The 21,358-nt window shown below is 38.5% G+C and overlaps 1 protein-coding gene across 3 annotated transcripts in view; it reads right to left on the bottom strand.

The window, feature by feature from the left end:
- LUZP2 (leucine zipper protein 2) overlaps positions 1-21,358 on the bottom strand; it is a 374,406-nt gene that overhangs the window by 82,127 nt on the left and 270,921 nt on the right. For 2 of the 3 annotated variants that reach the window (XM_075837712.1, XM_075837713.1), the window contains exon 8: positions 13,654-13,722. The exons of the other annotated variant lie outside the window; for it this stretch is intronic. In XM_075837712.1, coding sequence (XP_075693827.1) covers positions 13,654-13,722 — 69 coding nt within the window. The remainder of the gene's footprint in view (positions 1-13,653; positions 13,723-21,358) is intronic. 3 annotated transcript variants of the gene reach the window in all.

Raw genomic sequence — 21,358 nt, 5'->3', positions numbered from 1 at the left:
TATCATTTTACCCGATGTTATGATTTAAATCATCTGCAGCCACCACTAGAGGGAGCTTAGTGCATACTGTATTATCATTGAGTTCAACATATAACAGTATGGAGTTAGCTCATAAGCCCCCTCTGGTGGACTACTGCAAGTAGCCAGGATAGTTTCTATTAAATGTACAGTTTGTCTATGCAGAGTACTTAAAGGGGTTTTCCCATAATCAATATTTATCACCTATCCATGGGATAGGTGATAAATATCTGATCGGTGAGCGTCCGATCGCTGGGAGCCCCACCGATCATGAGAATGGGCTTAGCAAGCCATTCCTGGGAGCTTCAAAGAAATGAATGGAGTGGTAGTCGAGCACGTGCTCCATTCCTATGGGGCTCTTAGGAACGGCAGGCATTCTCGTCATCGGTGGCGGTTCCAGTGGTTGGACCTCCACCGATCAGATAGTTATCAGCTATCCTATGGATAGGTGATAAATAAGGATTATGGGAAAACGCTTTCAATGCAGTGTATCAGGAAAAAACAAAGCTTTGACCACTATAAAGATATAATAAGAAATTAGCACAGAATTTTGAACCTACTTAGATTTAAAAATAAAAACAAATTAAAATATAATTTAAGGTTAGACATTGACTTAGGATGCCACTGCCATGTACTACAACATTTCAAAAAAAAAGTTTCAATTACATGTATGCCATCATTGCAGAGATTCCCAACTGTCCTCTACTAAGCCTTGGCTAAAGCCTAGTACTGGCATGAGCCACAAATTAGATAGCATAGGAAATACTACGACTGCCAAACAACTGCAATTGGCAATTCCTGTATTTCCTATGCGGCTTCCATGTGGCTCACGTCAGTGCTGCTCAGTTGTAATGGCCAGCTCAGGCTTCAGCTGCAATAAAGCCCTGTTAAATATAGGACTTCTGTACTTGGAGCCCTGTTAGATATACAAATTTAGTAGGATGAATGAATACGTAAAATCCCTTTCCCCAAACATTTTAAGAATACAGAGACATGTGTCTGAGAGTTAAATTGTAGTTAGAGCTTTGGAAAGATTCATGTGTTAATATTTGCATATTTTGTCATTTTTTATACATAATTAAATTTGCAGTTTGATCAAAATTGAAGATTTATTCAGCATTTTTTATTATTAATAACATATAACCCGGTGATTGCTGATTAAGACCAGTTTCAATCAATTTTAATGATATTATTAAGTGCTTTACCTGCTAACAATATCTATGTCTAACTGTATTTTACTGCCTTTTGATAATGTAATATTCATGATTTGACCATGATTTCCATTGAGTCATTTCAACTGACTTGTTCTAATCCAGTTTTTTTTTCTGTCAAATTAGATTCCGCTCTATTTTCCTAAACAAGTCAAGCATAATACTCGGTACTGAAAACCACCAAGAGAACAAATATAGAACGCTTCCCTTATGACCAACTGCATAATCTAATACCTACTATATATGTAGTGACTTGACTAAAACAAAGCGAAGGAAGGGTTTAATTTTAGCATAAAAAAGATACAACATTTTTGTTGAATTTTAACGTGTTTCATTTTGCATATGATGCTTATTCAATGTGGCCAAGAGGCATAACGTGAAGCTCCTGGGATCCAATGGTAAGCCCTTGATGTAGTCCACAGCCCCATAAACATGAATACTATGTAAAGCTGGATCTGCTGTTTCTATAACTCCCATAGACCAAAATGGAGGGGGTTGTGTACATTGGTGGCCATCCCTGCATTAAATCTCCGCCAGAATGTGGCAGCAGGTAAATCGGGGATCAGGTGGCCCGTCTGAAATCAGCCTTAAAGGACTTTTCCCATGATTACATTTAATTGCATGTCAATCCGCCATCAGATTGGTAGGGGCCAGGCAACTCTAACCAACACCAATTGCAAGAAAATGTCGGTACTGGAAATTGTTCTGTTGGGAGTTCTACTTCTAGACTCTCATTCTGATTGATTTACGTTTTTTTACGGTGTCTAAAGAACACTTTAAAAACGGACATATTGTATTATTAAAGTGATTGACCCTCTGATAATCTCTTTCTAGATTAAATTATCCCTGGAGATTACCTAGTCGTTGTCGGTCTAGGTTTTGTAAACCCTGATGATTGGCTATGATTTCTAGTTGAAGCTCAGTCTAGGCGCTCATTACATGGCGCTCATTAAAATGAATGGACAACCATGTAATACCGGACTGAGTTCACAAGAGTGGGACCCACTTTGCGGCAGTTCTCTGCTCCGGCTCAGAGAGGGGGCTCTGAAGCAGTGGACCCTCCTCTACGATCTCCATGTGCTCTAAAAGATTGGGCAACCCCTTTTTTTTTATCAGTTTCCCATATACAATCTGTTTTTCCTTTAAATATTCTCATCCTTTGCTCATCAGACATTCCTTGAAGAATGTATTTTTATTTATTAGCCTGCACTTGATAACTAAATTATTCTGTCACAGATTTGTCCATTCTATTTAAATAGTATTTCTCCTGTCACTATCTCATTATTTTGTTTGATGCGATGCATCATGTCCATATTTATAAATGTGGAAAATTGTTCCTCGGACTGGAGTCTTTGGTGACGATCAATTTCAGTTAAGACATATAATTTTATGCTGTGTCTGCTATTTTCATTCTCTAGGTTTCTCTTCATCTACTGAATTATTTCATCTTACTTATTATTTAGCTTAAAGAGGTTGTACGCGGTTTGAAAAACACATCTGCTTTATTCTAGAAACAGCACCACACCTGTCAATAGGTTGAGTCTGGTATTGCAGCTCAACTTCATTGAAGTGAATAGGGTTGAGCTACAATACGACACACAACCTGTGGAGTGCAGTCATTTGTATATCTTTTTGGCATTTTTTAGAACATGTTTTACTCACAAACATTTGTTGTTTTTCCTTATTTTAATTGTCTTACAACTAGCTAAAGTACTCCTTAGTAGGGTTGTCATGTTGGCAGAATTTTCACTTCAATACCGATATCTCGTGTAGTATTGCGATACTCGATACCAAAACGATACTTTGTCAACAATAATAATAATAAAAAAGTTAGTCTATTTTCTGATGTGAGGCACGTGGTGTGATGAATTAATTACTATTAGGCTGGGTTCACACAACCTATTTTCAGGTGTAAACGAGGCGTATTATGCCTCGATTTACGCTTGAAAATAAGGCTCCAATACGTCGGCAAACATCTGCCCATTCATTTGAATGGGTTTGCCGACGTACTGTGCCGACGACCTGTAATTTACGCGTCGTCGTTTGACAGCTGTCAAACGACGACGTGTAAAATGACTGCCTCGTCAAAGAAGTGCAGGACACTTCTTTGGACATTTTTGGAGCCGTTTTCTCATAAACTCCAATGAAAACGGACGTAAAAAACGCTGCGAAAACGCAGCGAAAAACGCGAGTTGCTCAAAAAACATCTGAAAATCAGGGGCTGTTTTCCCTTGAAAACAGCTCCGTATTTTCAGACGTTTTTGGTCACTACGAGTGCACATACCCTCAATGTGAGGAACATGGAGGTTCAAAATTCATAATGCCTCACATTAATAAGTGAAAGAAAGCAGTTTTTATTAAAAAAATTTAACAGCGCACACATCATAAATTACCCTATAAAAATGTGTTAATATGGTCACGACGATACCGAATATGTGTATATTTTATGTATTGAGACTTTTATTTTAATGTTTATTGTAAAAAAATGTGTGAATTTTTTTTATGTAACATAATTTTTTTTTACATTTTTACATTTTTAAACTTTAACATACTGGCATATATCTATAGACTATTTCGATGCCGTGCACCCTCATGGTTCAATACCATTCATTCATGTATTTGGATACTAAGCTTAGTATTGTAGCACATCTATTAGATCGTTAGAGCGGGGCTGCGGCTGTGTAATACTGCCATTGCCCCGCTCCTGACAACAAGTGTGCGTACGCGGTCAGCATGACGTGATGCTGTAAAACAGCGAACATGAGGGTGTTTTATAGTGCGCCCGCCATGTTCTGTCTTCAGTGCCGGCGCTCATTAGTGCAGCGCTGGTCACATTACCTCATGATGAATGCACGCGCACACTTGTCAGGAGCGGGGCAATGGCTGTATTACACAGCCGCAACCCCGCTTTAACAACATTCATGTGTTACTATACTTAGCTGTGCGGCCACATAGCTTAGTATCGAAATACATGAATTAACGATATTGAACCATTTGAGGGTGCACGGCATTGAAATAGTATCGATATTTTGATGCATCGTGCAACCCTACTCCTTGGATGTTTTTATTTTATTCAAATTGTAATTTATATATTGTTGTATTTATGTATTATATTTTGTAAAGAGTTAGTCAAGAGAAGGATTTTTTTTACCTATTTTATCTGAGAGTGTTATAGGCATGGGAGTGTTATGGGAGGAGGAGATGAGCTGTCTCTATCACCTAGTGTCAATGGTATGATCCGGTGTTTTCTGCTACCAGCTTTATAATAGAGGTGTTCGCTTTAATTGAAATTCTGCCCTCTAATTATAATGAGATATCTCAGCCCCCAGTGTACACAGCACAAGCTCAGCCATGTCACAGTGATCATATTGTGCAATTAGCATTATGGTCTCAAGCAAATCCTAAAATTATAATTCTCCAAACTTCGGGAAAAATATATAATATCAGACACGTAAATGCAGAATGACCACATATGTACAGCCACTGATTGCATTTGCAGAAATTCTCTTTGATTAAGCAGTAACTTTAGTTTCAGCAAACTTCTGAAATTTTAGAGTGACATGTCAGAAGTTTTGATCGGTGGGGGTCCGGGTGCCGACCAAAGCTTATCTATACAATATTTTTCGGACTATAAGACGCACCTGTCTATAAGACGCACCTGACTATAAGACGCACCTGACTATAAGACGCACCCAGGTTTTAGACAACAGAAAATGGACAAAAATTATTTCATATTTTACTACTTTTACAAAGTAAAATCTATTTGTTAAAAAAAATAATTGTTCTGTTTCACCACATTCTGAGAACCTTAACTTTTATATTTTTTCATCGATTGAGCGGTGTCAGGGCATATTTTTTGCGGGACGAGCTGCACTTTTATTGACACCATTTTTTGGTACATTAGATCTTTTGATCACTTTTTATTTCATTTTTGTTAGCACTAAGGTGACCAAAAAACAACGATTCTGGTGTTTTAAATATTATTTTAGCGCCGTTCATTGTGCGAGTTAAATAATGGTATATTGCAATAGTTCGGAAATTTTTACATTATGTTTGGGGAAAAATGGAAAAAGGTATTTTTTTTTAAACTTTTAATGCTTTATTTTTTTTACACTCCTGAAAATGTACCTAACTTTTTTTTTTACATATTTTATTAGTTCCCTAGGGGACTTGAACCAGCAATCGTTAGATCGCTGGTACAATACACTGAAGTACATGGATGAGTCACAGAAACAGCATAACTCACTGTGCTATGCTGTTTCTGTAACTCCTGTAGAACTGAATAGTAGTTACGGAAACAGTGTAGCTCGAATGCTACACTGCTTCTGTAATCATTAAGTGGCTGGGAGAGCATACAAAGCTAGAACGGGAATTAGGGGGCCCCATTCTAGAGATAGGTGCAGGTCCCAGAGGTGGGACCTGCATCTATCTAACATTTATGACAGATCCACATCTTGTGGATTTGTCATAAATGTCCTTCATGGAAAAACCCCTATAAATGCAGCGCTCGCTATTGACCACGGAATTTAACTAGTTAAGCGGCCAGGAGCAGCCATCCTGGCCATTAGAGCAACGTGTCAGCTGTAAAACATAGCTGACATCTGCAGTGTATCGGCCGGGCTCAGCGCGTGAGCCCGCTCGAAACATCACCCCCCCCACTCCATTATGTGCCGACATGTCATGGGTCGGGAAGGAGCTAAATAAGAAGCAGTCAGGGGGCCCGGCTATAGGACGCAGGGATTTTTTAGCAAGATTTATTCTTGCTAAAAACTGCATCTTATAGTCCGAAAAATACGGTATACATTAGAATATTTAATCTTTCTTGAAGACCTGTCAGTTCTGATGTCTGTTTTAGTAAATACTAAAGTAAAGTAGCAATGATGGAGCATCTTTTCTCTGCCTTCAGCGTTTCCTCTTATTCCTCCTGGAAATTTATAAAAAAACTGACAACTTTTGTTACCATTCCCCCTGATAATGTGCCGTGTGCCTACACACGCTGAAAATCAGTGTTGACTTTGTCAGATTGTATAGGAACACACCATATTGTCAAGAGGAATGGAAAAGCCCAGTTGTCAATCTATTTATATCGAGGGATTAAGAATGAGGTATGGTTTCCTGGAAAAATAACAGAGAAGAAAGCCTTATAAATTTGGTTTACCGATATTCACATATATGTATAACATAAGAAAAGTTCATTATGGTGAACTACGGTAAGTGATGTAAATAAAATGTAGCCTCTCTATTCACAAAGAATCTTTACTTCATGACCACACCAAGTGTCACCAAGGGTCTAGCTTATGGGTTCCAGAGAGGGCCCAAACTATTACCACCACTACTACTAATGCTGCTACTACTACTACACCTATTACCACCGCTACTACTAATGCTACTACTGCTACACCTATTACCACCACTACTACTAATGCTACTACTACTACTACACCTATTACCACCACTACTACTAATGCTGCCACTACTACTACTACTACACCTATTACCACCACTACTACTAATGCTGCCACTACTACTACAACTAATACTACTACTACTACTACTACTACTACAACACCTATTACCACCACTACTACTAATGCTGCCACTACTACTACTACTACTACTACTACTACTACTACTACTACACCTATTACCACCACTACAACTAATGCTACTACTGCTACACCTATTACCACCACTGCTACTAATGCTGCCACTACTACTACTATTACTACATCCATTACCACCACTACTACTAATGCTGCCACTACTATTAATACTACCACTACTACTACTACTACACCTATTACCACCACTACTACTAATGCTGCCACTACTACTACTACTACACCTTTTACCACCACTACTACTAATGCTGCTGCTACTACTACTACTACTACTACTACTACTACTACTACTACACCTATTACCACCACTACTACTACTACTACTACTACTACTACTACACCTATTACCACCACTACTACTACTACTACTACTGCAACTACTACTACTACTACTACTACTACAGTACTGCATACTGAGAAGAATGTGATAATTTAAATGTTCAAGATAACAGTATTGTATCTGTATATATCTTTGTTCCAAAGAAGGAAAACATGAAAAAGTTGAAACTTGAGCATAATATTATAGCAAACAATTGAGTCTATGTTCAGAATAATTGTTCCCTACATACTTGATTAAACATTCAAGGTTGATTTCCTGAAATATCCACACAGATGGTATCCATCCTATATAGCATCTAATGTATCCTCGGTACATCTGTCTGTTTTGTTCTCAGAACGGTCTGGTTATGCTACATGCATAATTGCCTTTATGGGAAAATTTGTTCTAATATAAAAACTAACTAAGCATACAGAAATATATTTGATGGTGAAAGCTGTAAAACTAGGTATTTATTCAATAAACATGACTATACCATTCAGCCGTAACATTAAAACCACCTGCCTAATATTGTGTAAGCCCCACTCATGCCACCAAAACAACTCTGACAAGTCGAGGCATGGACTCCACAAGACCTCTGAAGGTCTTCTGTAGTATCTGTCACCAAAACATTAGCAGCAGACCCTTTGAGTCCTGTAAGTAGCGAGGTGGGGCCTCCATGGTTTGGACTTGTTTGTACAGCACAAATGCCCGATCAGATTTATACATGGGGATGTTAGAGGTCAATACCTTGAACTCTGTCATGTTCCTCAAACCATTCCTGTACAATTTTGCAGTGTGTTTGGGTGAATTATCCTGCTGAAAGAGTTATTCAAAGGGAGATAGGAAAAGGCTGGCAGTGTCCAAAATCTGATACAGCACTGAACCTGCTCAGAGTTTCTTTTGGCAATATATTTATATATGTATGAACCCGGATGATAAAATTGCCCACGGGTGCTCATCGAACAGAGCAACTTCTTAAATCTTAAAAAATAGAAAGTATCGAAGCACTCACCGACTGTAGCAATAAACTTATTTTATTCAGTGACCATGGTCTTTTAGATGTAGAACAAGGAGTTCTCACACTTTTTCAGGGCCCTCAAATCCTGCTGAAAGAGGCCACTGCCATTAGGGAATACCATAGTCATGAAGCGGTGTACTTGGTTTGCAGCAATGTTTAGGTAGGTGGTTCTTATCAAAGTAACATCCACATGCCAGGACTCTAGTTTCCCAGCACAACATGGCCCAGAGCATCCCACTATCTCTCCGGCTTGCCTTCTTCCCATACTGCATCCTGGTACTATCTCTTCCCCAGGTAAGTGATACACACACAACCGGCTGTCCACATAATGCAAAAGAACCAGGCCACCATCTACCATTGCTCGATAGCCCAGTTCTAATGTACACTTGCCCTTTATAGGCGCTTTTGATGGTAGACAGGGATCAGCATGATCACTCTGTCCAGTCTGCGGCTATGCAGCCCCATTTTTAGAATGCTACGCACTAACCTTTTCTGAAATGTGTGCTACTGTAGCTCTTCCGTGGGAAGGGTACGGACAGGCTAGCTTTTGCTCCCCATGCCCATCAATGAGCCTTGGTCACCCATGACCCTGTCGCCAGCTCACCGGTTCTCTTTCTTTGGAAAACTTTTGTTAGGTACTAACCACTGCATACCGGGAACATACCACAAGACCTGCCCTCTGAAGATGTTGTGACCAGTCGTCTAGCCATCACAATTTTGCCACTGTCAAAGTCGCTCAGATCTTTACACTTGACCATTTTTCCTGCTTCCAACACATCGACTTCAAGAACTGAATGTTTAATTGCTGTTTAATATAACCCACCCCTTGACAGACACCATTGTGATGATATAATCAAATGTTATTCACGTTACCTGTCAGCGGTTTTAATGTTATGGCTGAACGGTGTATATTTGTAAGATTTGAAGCACAGATCCCTTTCGATATGATGTAACTTTTGCCATTTTATAAATGCAATTGGACAATGTGATGCACCCAAAGCACATGTAGTAAGAAGTATAGTAAAGTTTCCGACATCTATGGGCTTGGAAAGCCTGTTGGTCTGTTGTGAACCCAAAATTGTGTAAAACTCAATATTAATCTAAAAAAAAAAGATTCTCAGCCTTTTTTCATGAATGAACTGCTGGAAAACAATTTTCCATTCTGAGATCCCCGTACTAACATGGATCAGTAACTCCTATTATACTGGAAAGATGCAAGCAGAACCCCATTTAGACTTGTTAGGATTGCCAAATGGCCATCTGGGGACCCCTGTTTTCCTGACAGGTTGGGATACCAGAGGTGAGCAGTGTATACACTACACATATGAGAAATTATATATCATATATCACATTATATATCTTGTAAATAATGACTGCCAGGGGCGTAACTAGAAAAGGCTAGGACGCAAAGCAAACTCTTGAAAGCCACTCCTTTTCATTTTTGGGGTCTATGTAACTTTTACAACAGGCTAATAATTGATGGAATGATATGAGGGACCGATTGATCAATATGCGAGAGCGATACAAAAGATCTATAGGTAAGATCGATAGATACAACTGTCCTGGGCAGGGAGGGTTAGTAGTGGAGGTTCCCTTGGTCTTTAAGGTGGTGGAAGCCCCGGGACATGAGCTTTGTGTGCCCTCCCTAGAATTCGTCCCTGCCTATAACCCTTAATGTCTGACAGGTTTCTATGCAACTAAAACCGTTAACCATCCAAAATGTTTCAACCACTTTATGAGTATTACGGTTTTTGTGTGTTCCTCTGACATTAAATTTGGCCTTAAAAAACCTTATAAGAGAGTAGAGAAAAATCCTATTTGTGTGTCGTCTTAAGAGATACTTACATTGACTTTTTGCCAGTGGGGACATGTCTGACAGTAACAATATGCATATTATAATAATAACCATGGTTTTTAACTTTAGTCTGGAATTACATTTCTGATTTCAACCATCAGGAATGAATCAAATATTTTAAATATGTATGGCACACAATATTCAAGTTGGGCCACAATCAAAATTAACTTCAAAGGTATGTCAAAAATCCTTAAGGCCACTTTATGTGCTTGTGGAAAACTTTTAAATTGGATTTTGCAGTTCATTAAACATGTAATAACATTTTTATTGCTCAAGGCTGCTTTATGAAACATATGCAACAATTTGCCAGTGGGTTGAGTTACTGAGCAGAACAATTATACCCAGGCATTTTAACTGGCTATGCTTCAGTACGTTAAGCTCAGAAGCACATTATAATGTTTCAGTAGTGAAGAATATTTTCATAGGAATAAATGATTATCAGATTGTTATTTCTTTGTTCTCCAAAGTTAAATGCAGATGCAAATTTTTAAAATGAAATGATGATTAAACTCTAAAATATTCCTCTATGAGAAAACAAGTTCTAATATCAAATAATAATTATTATTATATAATATCAGTGTTGACTTAGGGTTCCTTGGTCCCACCCATCCTCCATCCATACAGCACATGTGCACATCCAGTTTATATTACATTGTAAGCTTTGTTATTGTTCTACATGCAGTATTTTTAGTAAGATCCAATAGGTTACTTATAAATCAGTCCATCAGAACTAGATCGTAAGGGCAAGTGATCGATCCAAAATCAGTTTCAAATGGGGTTGTTGTCTGCCTGACTTTTGGTACCCATTATTATGTCAGAGCCGGGGCCCACTGGAGGATACTCTACTGCTTTGGTGGACCAGTCAGAGCCTGAATAACTTATACACATATACCATTGGCCCCCATAGTAAAAAGACTGAGATCTGATAATCGATCAGACCATATTCCAAAGTGAATAATTCACTCAACAAGTATGAAATATGTATGTCTGATATAGTACTGAATGTAGAGACATGGAGTAAGAATGTGGGGATAATCCCCATCCCTAGAAGCAGCTATCATGTATGTTGTATATTATGTTAGAGTATTGTCTATTTAATTCTGTGCACTATGTCTTTAAATTTCATATGTGTTGCTGTTTATTTCATCCTAGGAGAAGATGTGTAATGTTGCAACATGTGCAAATGTTATGTTATGCTCTACTGTATTGTGCGCTGTTGACAGGTTCAGGCAATGATAGTAGGATATCATAGTCTAATATATTTTAGTACGGGAGAAACGGCCCAAATGCCATCTCAGTTAGTATGTTTTCACGTGGGTTGCTAGACCAGCGTGCCTACGTCAAATCCTCACACTAAAGACAGTTCAAAATCTGATAAAAAGGCGGAGTACAGGCAAAACCCATTAGAAAAATGAGCTGCAGTGCTGCAAGTGGTGCCGAGCAGCATGAGCGTGGGCCCGCAGTTGCTGTGAGTACAGTAGCATTGGCAGGCGACAGACAAGAGCCTACCCGCTTGGTGTCTCCATTGCTTTGGTTGGTGGGTGATAAGCAGGACCGCCCCGTATTCAGAGTATTTTAGTGGGTGGACGGGCAAGAGCCTCCCAGCAGAGCCGGTAAAACCGCAAGCCTTAGAGGCCTGATGAAAGGCTTGAAACTTGCCTAGAGGAGGTACCTCTGTATCAGGGAGGAGATAAAGAACTGTGCCTCTCATAAATGTTAAGAAGTGTTCTGTGTTATTCATGTGGTCGGGTGTGGAGTAATACTGGTCTAAGTAAAGACTTTGTTTGCCATCATCCTGGTGCTTCATTCCATCTTTTCCATGACTACCCTTTATTGGCCTTACACCACTTTGGCCTCACATAACAATAGCACAAAAGCAGAAAAGTTGCTAAAAAAAAAATAATCTTTTGTGATACTTCCTAAAGCATCTACAGAAATTAAAAAAGTTTCACCGGCAAAAATCACATCAATGCATATATGTAGTATGAGATTGCATGAGATTATAAAAACATGGCTGCTTTCTGTCAGAAACAGCACCACTCTTGTCCATAGGATGTATCTGGTATTGTAGCTCAACCCCATTCACTTGAGCTGCAATATCAGACACAGCCCATGAAGAAAGCAGCCATGTTTTTATAATCTCACACAAATAAAATCCCACTAAATACTATTTCATGGTCCATTCAATTGGGTAAGGTAACAAATTCTAACTTTTCCTGTTGTATCCTGGGCAGGACAACTATGTCAAATGTGTGTGAAAACCAGAGTTTCGACCCCGTTAAGAGTCCAAAATAGGCACTCATGCCCCCTGTCATTTGTTTAGCCTCCCGATCCTGGAAAAACTCTATAGTTCAGAAAATAAAATGTAGGTCAACATATATGATTTGCACTGAATGAAGAATTGCAGAACAATTGAATGTTGAGGTTACATTGTATAAGGAGACAGCCTTTCATTTCCTAGCTGTAGTGTAACCAACAACGTGATCAATCCAAATTAACCCCTGTGGAAGCTTTACCATATCCTATAGGACATGATTAGACCGTGGGGGGGGGGGGGCACAGCTTGCTCAATTCTGCTCTAAGCAATTTGTAGGTAGATATTATGAATTATTCTATACACAGTGCATTTCCCTAATAAGATTCATGGAAAATGTACCATGTAACTATATACCCACAAAGCTTAGTTTAACTGCTAATTTCGAAATGAAAGGTATCTGTGTACATGCTGAAGAACTCTTCAGGGCATCCCAAGGCAACAAAGACAGCTTTATAATAAGATTGTGCAGCTTATTAGAGATGGAGATGTTATTCTCCATGCATCATGATAGTTATTTAAAAAAATTATTTTTATTTTTTTGCAGAGGGCCCCTTAGAAACACTTAGTCGCCAAATCGTGCATATGTGGTATATCTGGAATGCTATAGGTATTAATCATCTAGCAATCTCTATCAATGAGTGAGATGCAGAAGGTAACACACCAGAGACTCTTCCAACCTAAAACATAAATCAAAGTAAACAATGCAGACATTAAGAGGTTATTGGCTGTTCATGACAAATATGAATAACCTCGTAAAATGTAGGATCACATTATAAGTTATACATTAATATAGACTGTAAGTAGAAGACTACTGAGGATACATCTTCATTAATATTTTGGTTGTGTATTAGACGGTATGGCTTTAGAATAAAGCAGCTATAAAAAATGAAAATTATTTGTTATTTTTCATTCTTATGTCCGTGCTCATTGGCATAAAGAGAGAAGCAAGTCAGCACATGCAAAAAATAAAGAAGCTTTATTTACCCACTGCGACATTTCACTCCAACGGGACCCTTCTCAAGTATGCTTAAGAATGGTCCTGTTGGACTGAAACGTCGCACTGGATGAATAAAGCTCCTTTATTTTTTGGATGTGCTGACTTGCTTCTTTCTTTTTGCCTACACAAGAGGACCTTGGATCAAGTCCTATTGAGGCCTTCACCCATACTGTGTATTCTATATATCCGGTGCTGTGATTCTTTGTATCTCGTGATCATAGGCATGAGACATCTATGGAATGGAAGAGTAGTGTTGCTTCAGGAGAAAAAGAAAATAGCCATAGATACTGTACATACAGCTTTACCTGTCCCCCAGGTAAGCAGATGATTTTTCCACAGGAATCCATGGCCATCCAGACATTTCTCCTGCAGGGAAATGTAGCATTACAAAACGGCCATTAAATTGAATGGACATCCATGTAATAGATGGATGACTCAAGTTTGACAGAGCAAGATAGCGGATTTCGACTTTGGCTCTTAGCAGGTGGTACCAAGGAGGGGATGTCCTTGATGATGCCCATATGCCGAGATGAGGCAACCCCTTTAATAATAAGTGTGAGCTAGATAGTGACAGAACAATAGGTGTCATGTATTATAATAGTTCTCAACTCGTACCCTATTCTCTTAGACTGGTGAGATGTTCATAGCATAAGCCATTCTTCATAAATAACCGCCGCTGAATCTTGGCAGTTTTACAAAGTTGATCCCTTAGGCAAGCAATGGGTTGCAAGATGTGTAGGATCAAATCCTGTTGCGATGTAGCATTTGCAAAAAGGATTAGTGACCGCAACCATTGCACAGCACACAAAATTGTAGACATCAGTGTATATTATCTTTAACTGGTTGCCGACACAGGACGAAAATACTCATCCTGAGCGGCGGGTACTTGGCGCATCAGGATGAGTATGCTCGTTCTGTGTGACAGCCAGTGTCCGCGCGCCACGATGGGCGGGGCAATGGCTGTAACAGCTGTAATACATCTCTGCTCTAGCGGCGGAGAGAAGAGAAACCTCTTCTCTTTGCCGTTAAACCCTTGAATGCCGCGATCAAAACTGATTGTGGCATTCAAAGCTAGAGTGATAAGGGGGTCTCCCCTTTGATCGCGTCACAGGAAATCCCAGGGACGCGTTCAATGGCTATATCTAGTGTGGGCAGACAGCCCAGGGTCCATTGAAGGACCCCAGGGTTGTCTGACCATATTCCCTGTTGTTAGGGCATACTTAGGTAAGTCCTAACAACTGCCTGTGACCTATCAGTAAACAGGCTAATGTACTGGCATATAGATATATGCCAGTACATTAAAGTTCAAAAATCAAAATCAAAATTAAAAATCCCTCTATGGAATTTTAAAAAAAAGTTCAGTTAATAAAAAAAAGTTATGTTAAATAAAAAAATACACAGAAATACATTTTTTACAATAAATAAACTTTTCAAAATATAAGTCCCAAAAGTGAAATAATATACACATATTTGGTATCGCCACGTCCGTAACAACCTGTACAACAAATTTATAACGTTATTTATGTTGATCGATGTATAGTGTAATAAAAAAAAATAAAACTGGAGCGGAATTGCTTTTTTTTTCTAAATTTTTGCCAAAATAAAAATTTATAGAAATTAAACGATAATGTAAATGTACCAAAAAATGGTACCAACATAAAATACAACTTATCCCGTGAAAAAACAAAGTCTCATAGAGCTACGTCGGACAAAAAATGAAAAAGTTATGAGTGCCGGGATGCAAAGAGGGAAATAGAAAAAAATTGTTCAGTTCTCAAGGCCAAAATTGGCTGTGTCTTTAAGAGGTTAAATGGGGCATCAGTTACATTGATATTAAATGGAAGTTGAGCAATGTGAATTTGAGTTCCCTTAGGCAATGTTCACACTTGCATTGCATAATCCGTTACTATGATCCATTTTTAGATCAGAATAACGGATAAAAACGGATCCGTTAAAAATCTCATTAAAATCTATGGGATTTTTAATTGCATCTGTTAGCATCCGTTGTTAGTCACTTGTTTTTCTGATGAAGATAAAAGTGCAGATTGTACCTTCTAACGCCAGGCATCCAGATGTTGCCATAGTGTTTGATCCTAATGGATCATCCTGAAACATCACACTGGTATTTGAATTATAGCATTTTCTGACATATCAAAAAGACATGTCAGATGTGTCCACCCTTTTCTTTGTGTAAATTTTGTTAAGGGCTTAAACTCTCATGAAACATTCAATACAATATTGTGACATGCTAGCCAATCCTTTGACAGACAGCAGTACACATAATAACCACTGGGTGGCCACGCGTGGACGCATATAGCATGGACAAATCGTGACTAGAGATGAGCAAATTTCGTTTTGTGTCTGCTTCGGTGGAACCATCCATCAGATCGATTTGGTCGAAATAAATTTGTTGCGAATCAAAGCGCCCCGATTGTCCTGAAAAGTCGTGTATGACACTCTGAAGTCTTCTAGGACTGTATCTAACGTGTTTCAAGCTATTTAACGCCAAGACAGGATTAGTAATATCAAAGTGACAGCAACATATACGGTATGGCTATGAGTAAATGGATGGTAAAAAGGGGTAAAAAACAGCCTGTTTAAAAACACTCTTGGCAGTAAAATTTTTTATGCTTTTTAAAATTCAAAACGGTCCAAAAATTATACCTTTTTGTTGGCAAATGCTCTGACCGTTATAAAGATATATTATAAAATGAACTAAAAAATTTAAATTGGGGGTTTTCATTACATTGGGAATTTTTTATGTAATAATTATTTGAATCCATTTACAGAATACTGTTATAATTAGACATGATATATAGTAATAATAATTAAACTGAAAATAGCAAAAACTTTATTCCTCACTTGAACATGTCAACATTGCCCATTTTCTTCCATTCTTATACATGATTTAAGACGTCACGGGTCTGTATTAGAGAAGTTACATGGAAGTTATCCATGCATAGAGATGAGGAGCATGGCCAGATGGTAATTGGTGGGGATAGGGAAAGGGGAAGTGTCAGAATGGAACAGATGCCGTGTGCATGGGACAGTGGTGCCGACATAAGCATGTCAGCACTCAACGAACCAGGAACACGGAATTATAACTGAACATAATAAAAAAAGCTTAGTTTAGTTTAGGGTAATCCATTTATGAATAGTCATGTAACTAAAATTCTTTGGATATTTTAGTGGCAAACTGAGCTTAATATTTTAAAGCTAATTTCAGAGGTTGAGAAATTCAATATGTATTCAGAGATACTATCAAGAAGTATTTGATGATTGAAGATTAAATATAAAGTGGATTCAGATGAAACATCCACAGTCCAGTTGTTCATTTAGACCATTTGGTACCATAGTACCCAATTTAAAGATCCACTTGGATTCTCTTTGTAGTAGAGTTCTATCTAGATCTCCACCCCTTATAGATGGTCGCAGTTGTTCAATTACTATAAATTTTAGACAATTTGGATCTCCTTTATGTTTCAAATGTACATGATGGGAAACAGGTTTGTCTCTTTTATGACGCACATCACCTATATGTTCTAAAATTCTCTTTTTAAATTCTCTTGTTGTTTTTCCAATATAGTCTAGGGGGCATGGGCAGGTGATTTTATATACCACATTATTGGTGCTGCAATTTGAAAAACTTTTAATCGGGTAGTGAATTCCTGTGTGTGCACTGTTAAACATTTGCGCAATTTGTATAAATGTACATGCTCTGCAGTGCCCACATCTAAAGGATCCATTTATTTTACGATCTAGCCAGCATCCTTCTTTTTTAGTGGTTTCTAGATGGCTATGCATTAGTTGGTCCCCGATACTTCTACCTTTTCGGTAGGTAACTTGTGCTTTAGGTGTTACTATCCCCCTAAGGTCTGTATCCATCTGGAGAATTCTCCAATGTTTATCTAGTATACTTCTGATCGTGTAATTTGCCATGTCAAATGTACCTATTAGTCGTATAGGTTGTTTTGTAGTTTCTTTCTTTTTAGGTATAAGTAATTCTTCCATTTTTGATGAATACGCATGTTGGAATGATTGTTTCAAAATTCTAGATGGATAGCCTCTCTCAATAAATCTAGCCTTTAAGTCCCTGGCCTTTACTTCAAAATCATGTGGGTCAGAACAATTTCTTCTAAGACGAAGATATTGGCCCTTAGGTATGCCTTTTTTAAGCGGTAGAGGGTGGTAACTCTCCCACCTCAGAAGGCTATTAGTGGCTGTGGGTTTCCTATAAATCGAGGTTTTTATTTTGCCGCCACCATCTATGAAAATATGTACATCCAAAAAGGGTAAGGAGTTCTGATCAGTTTCAAAAGTGAATTTCATTCCTATGTGGTTCTGATTTATGGACTGAATGAATTCTCTGAATATGTCGAGGGGGGCAGTCCACAAGACAAAAATATCGTCTATGTAACGCGCCCACATTGAAATTGGAAGATTCTGTAAACAACGTTCATCAGTAAATATAATGGTTTCTTCCCACCAACCCAGGAACAAATTAGCATATGTAGGAGCACATGAGTTACCCATGGCAGTGCCCCTGAGTTGGTGGTACATTCGTCCATTGAATAAAAAATAATTTTTTGTTAGAACAAACTCCAATAATTTCAGAGTGAGCGCATTATGGTCCCTATGATGTGTTCCTCTGGTGTCTAAAAAGTGATGTACAACCCTGAGTCCCATTTCGTGAGGAATGGATGAGTACAAGGCTTCCACATCTATACTGCATAAAGCAGTACCAGACTCGATCGGTAAACCATCAATTTTAGAGAGCAAATCCATTGTATCCCTTACTATGATCCATTTTTAGATCAGAATAACGGATAAAACGGATCCGTTAAAAATCTCATTAAAATCTATGGGATTTTTAATTGCATCTGTTAGCATCCGTTGTTAGTCATTTGTTTTTCTGATGAAGATAAAAGTGCAGATTGTACCTTCTAACGCCAGGCATCCAGATGTTGCCATAGTGTTTGATCCTAATGGATCATCCTGAAACATCACACTGGTATTTGAATTATAGCATTTTCTGACATATCAAAAAGACATGTCAGATGTGTCCACCCTTTTCTTTGTGTAAATTTTGTTAAGGGCTTAAACTCTCATGAAACATTCAATACAATATTGTGACATGCTAGCCAATCCTTTGACAGACAGCAGTACACATAATAACCACTGGGTGGCCACGCGTGGACGCATATAGCATGGACAAATTGTGACTAGAGATGAGCAAATTTTGTTTTGTGTCTGATTCGGTGGAACCATCCATCAGATTCTATTTGGTCTAAATAAATTTGTCGCAAATCAAAGCGCCCCGATTGTCCTGAAAAGTCGTGTATGACACTCTGAAGTCTTCTAGGACTGTATCTAACGTGTTTCAAGCTATTTAACGCCAAGACAGGATTAGTAATATCAAAGTGACAGCAACATATACGGTATGGCTATGAGTAAATGGATGGTAAAAAGGGGTAAAAAACAGCCTGTTTAAAAACACTCTTGGCGGTAAAAATTTTTATGCTTTTTGAAATTCAAAACAGTCCAAAAATTATACCTTTTTGTTGGCAAATGCTCTGACCGTTATAAAGATATATTATAAAATGAACTAAAAAATTTAAATTGGGGGCTTTCATCACATTGGGAATTTTTTATGTAATAATTATTTTAATCCATTTACAGAATACTGTTATAATTAGACATGATATATAGTAATAATAATTAAACTGAAAATAGCAAAAACTTTATTCCTCACTTGAACATGACAACATTGCCCATTTTCTTCCATTCTTATACGTGATTTAAAAGAAGAAGCAGAAGGAAATAAATAACTATTCCTTCCTCAACTCTTGCTGAGGCTGCTGTACAGTGACATCAATGCTATTAATATATTTTATGTGATTATGTTTGCCATTGTCTTTGCATTATATCACAGTCCTTAAATTTAGTGTTGCTAGTGGCTTGACATTTCATATAGAAGACTATTTATTTCTTACTTTCTCAAAAGCCTTAACTTTCTCATCGGCTGACAGTCTAACAAATGGTACAAAGTTGGTGCTATTTATTTTATAATCCTTGAGATATTCTTCTGTGTGTTTTTCTTTTAATGGGGGATTCGAAAGCAGCATTTTATCATCACTCCCTGACACAGGCACAAAAAATGACAGCTACAATTGCTATTTAAATGCAGCATCCGGATACAAAATAGGTTTACAAAATAAAGCTGCTTCAGTCATCCTCAGGAGTGCGACCTTGAAATGATGATACTGGACTTTTTAGTCTGCTGCAAATTGAATACCAGATTTTTGCTTACTTGTCATTTAAGTTTTCAGTGCAGAAACATGAATTTTTATTAAAAATAAAATCAGTATGACCAAATAATTCAGTATCTATTAAAAAAATAATAATAATGATATTGGTACCACCGCCACCGGTACCACCACCACCGGTATAACCACCGGTGCCACTACCACCCACGTTGATTAACGCTTGTTTTAAAGAGGCTCTGTCACCAGATTATCAAATCCCTATCTGCTATTGCATGTGATCGGCGCTGCAATGTAGATAACAGTAAAGTTTTTGTTTTTTTAAAAATGATCATTTTTGGCCAAGTTATGAGCTATTTTATATTTATGCAAATGAGCCTTTAATGGACAACTGGGCGTGTTTTCTCTTATTTCCAACTGGGCGTGTATTGTGTTTGTAACATCTGGGCGTGTTTACTTGTTTTACTAAGTGGGCGTTGTGAATAGAAGTGTATGTCAGCATCATATGTCAGCATCATACACTGCTCTGTTACTGTTCTCTACATTGCAGCGCCGATCACATGCAATAGGAGATAGGGATTTGATAATCTGGTGACAGAGCCTCTTTAATGGTCCATAAGTGGCCATGTAATAGGACCTTAAAACTATTACTACTACTACTACTAATATTATTATTCTTATTTTTTTTCATTACCATTTTTGCCAATGCTTAGATATCTCTGTAGCTGACAGGTTATTATTTGACACAACTCTAAGGCCTCATGCACACGACCGTAGCCATGTGCACGGCCATGATTTCCCGGTCGGCCGGCCGGCCACGGAGTGACAGCCGCGAGCCGCCCGCAAATCGGAGGCCGTGCACATGGCCGCGGCCATTAATTTCAATGAGCCCGGACCGCAGAACACGGCCGTAATAAGACATGTCTGTTCTTTCTGCAGTGCGGGCTCCTGGGCCATGCACGGACCGGGTCGTGTGTATGGCCCCATAGGAATGAAGGGGGCCGCAGTTCTCCCGTGGATTTTCGGGGGAATTGTGGCCGCAAAAGCTCGTTCGTGTGCATGAGGCCTTATTGATAGCACAATGTATTATCTGAGATGCAGGTAATCAGATTATCTGAACTCAGAATGAATCATACCGTATAAACCATACAGCCAATAAGCATTAAACAACAAATTCAGACCTGCTATATCTGTAGCAATAAATATTGGTGACCAGGATTACAGCCAATGAAATACAGTATGTATCAAGTGTAGCTAGGGGTAAAGGCCGATTGGGGATGTGCCACGAGAGCTGGGTTTTAAGGGGGTGCCAAAAAGCTGCTTTGCCTTGGTGAGTGTATTTAGATACAGGGGTAGAGCAGTGAACTGCCTCTTTGCCCTAGATGGAGGAAAGTCTAGGTACGACTCTGGAACATAGAGAGCTCCTGCAGCTACAGTACTATGAAGCCTTGGTATTGGGTGATTGGTAACTTAGGTGGGGGCTATACTTTCATAGTACTTTCCTTCTCCACAGGCACTCCTTTGTTAGCAAGTAAGCGGGGGGGGGAAAGAATAGACTTTTTCTTCTAAAAAATGAATGGAAATGTAGTGGGCAAGTTAAGAAAAAGTGGCTGCATGAACAAGCAACAGCAGAGGAACCCTATTATAATTTTAGCTATTGGGCACGGTTTATAGTGTTCTATAGAAAATTAATTATTTAAGCTGCACACTGGAAATATGATGCAAAAAAATTGCCTAAG

The sequence above is a fragment of the Rhinoderma darwinii genome, chromosome 9, assembly GCF_050947455.1.
Source record: "Rhinoderma darwinii isolate aRhiDar2 chromosome 9, aRhiDar2.hap1, whole genome shotgun sequence".
Classification (NCBI taxonomy): Eukaryota; Metazoa; Chordata; class Amphibia; order Anura; family Rhinodermatidae; genus Rhinoderma; species Rhinoderma darwinii.
The sequence above is the reverse complement of the archived record's forward strand: the minus strand, read 5'-3'. Positions and strand labels throughout refer to the sequence as shown.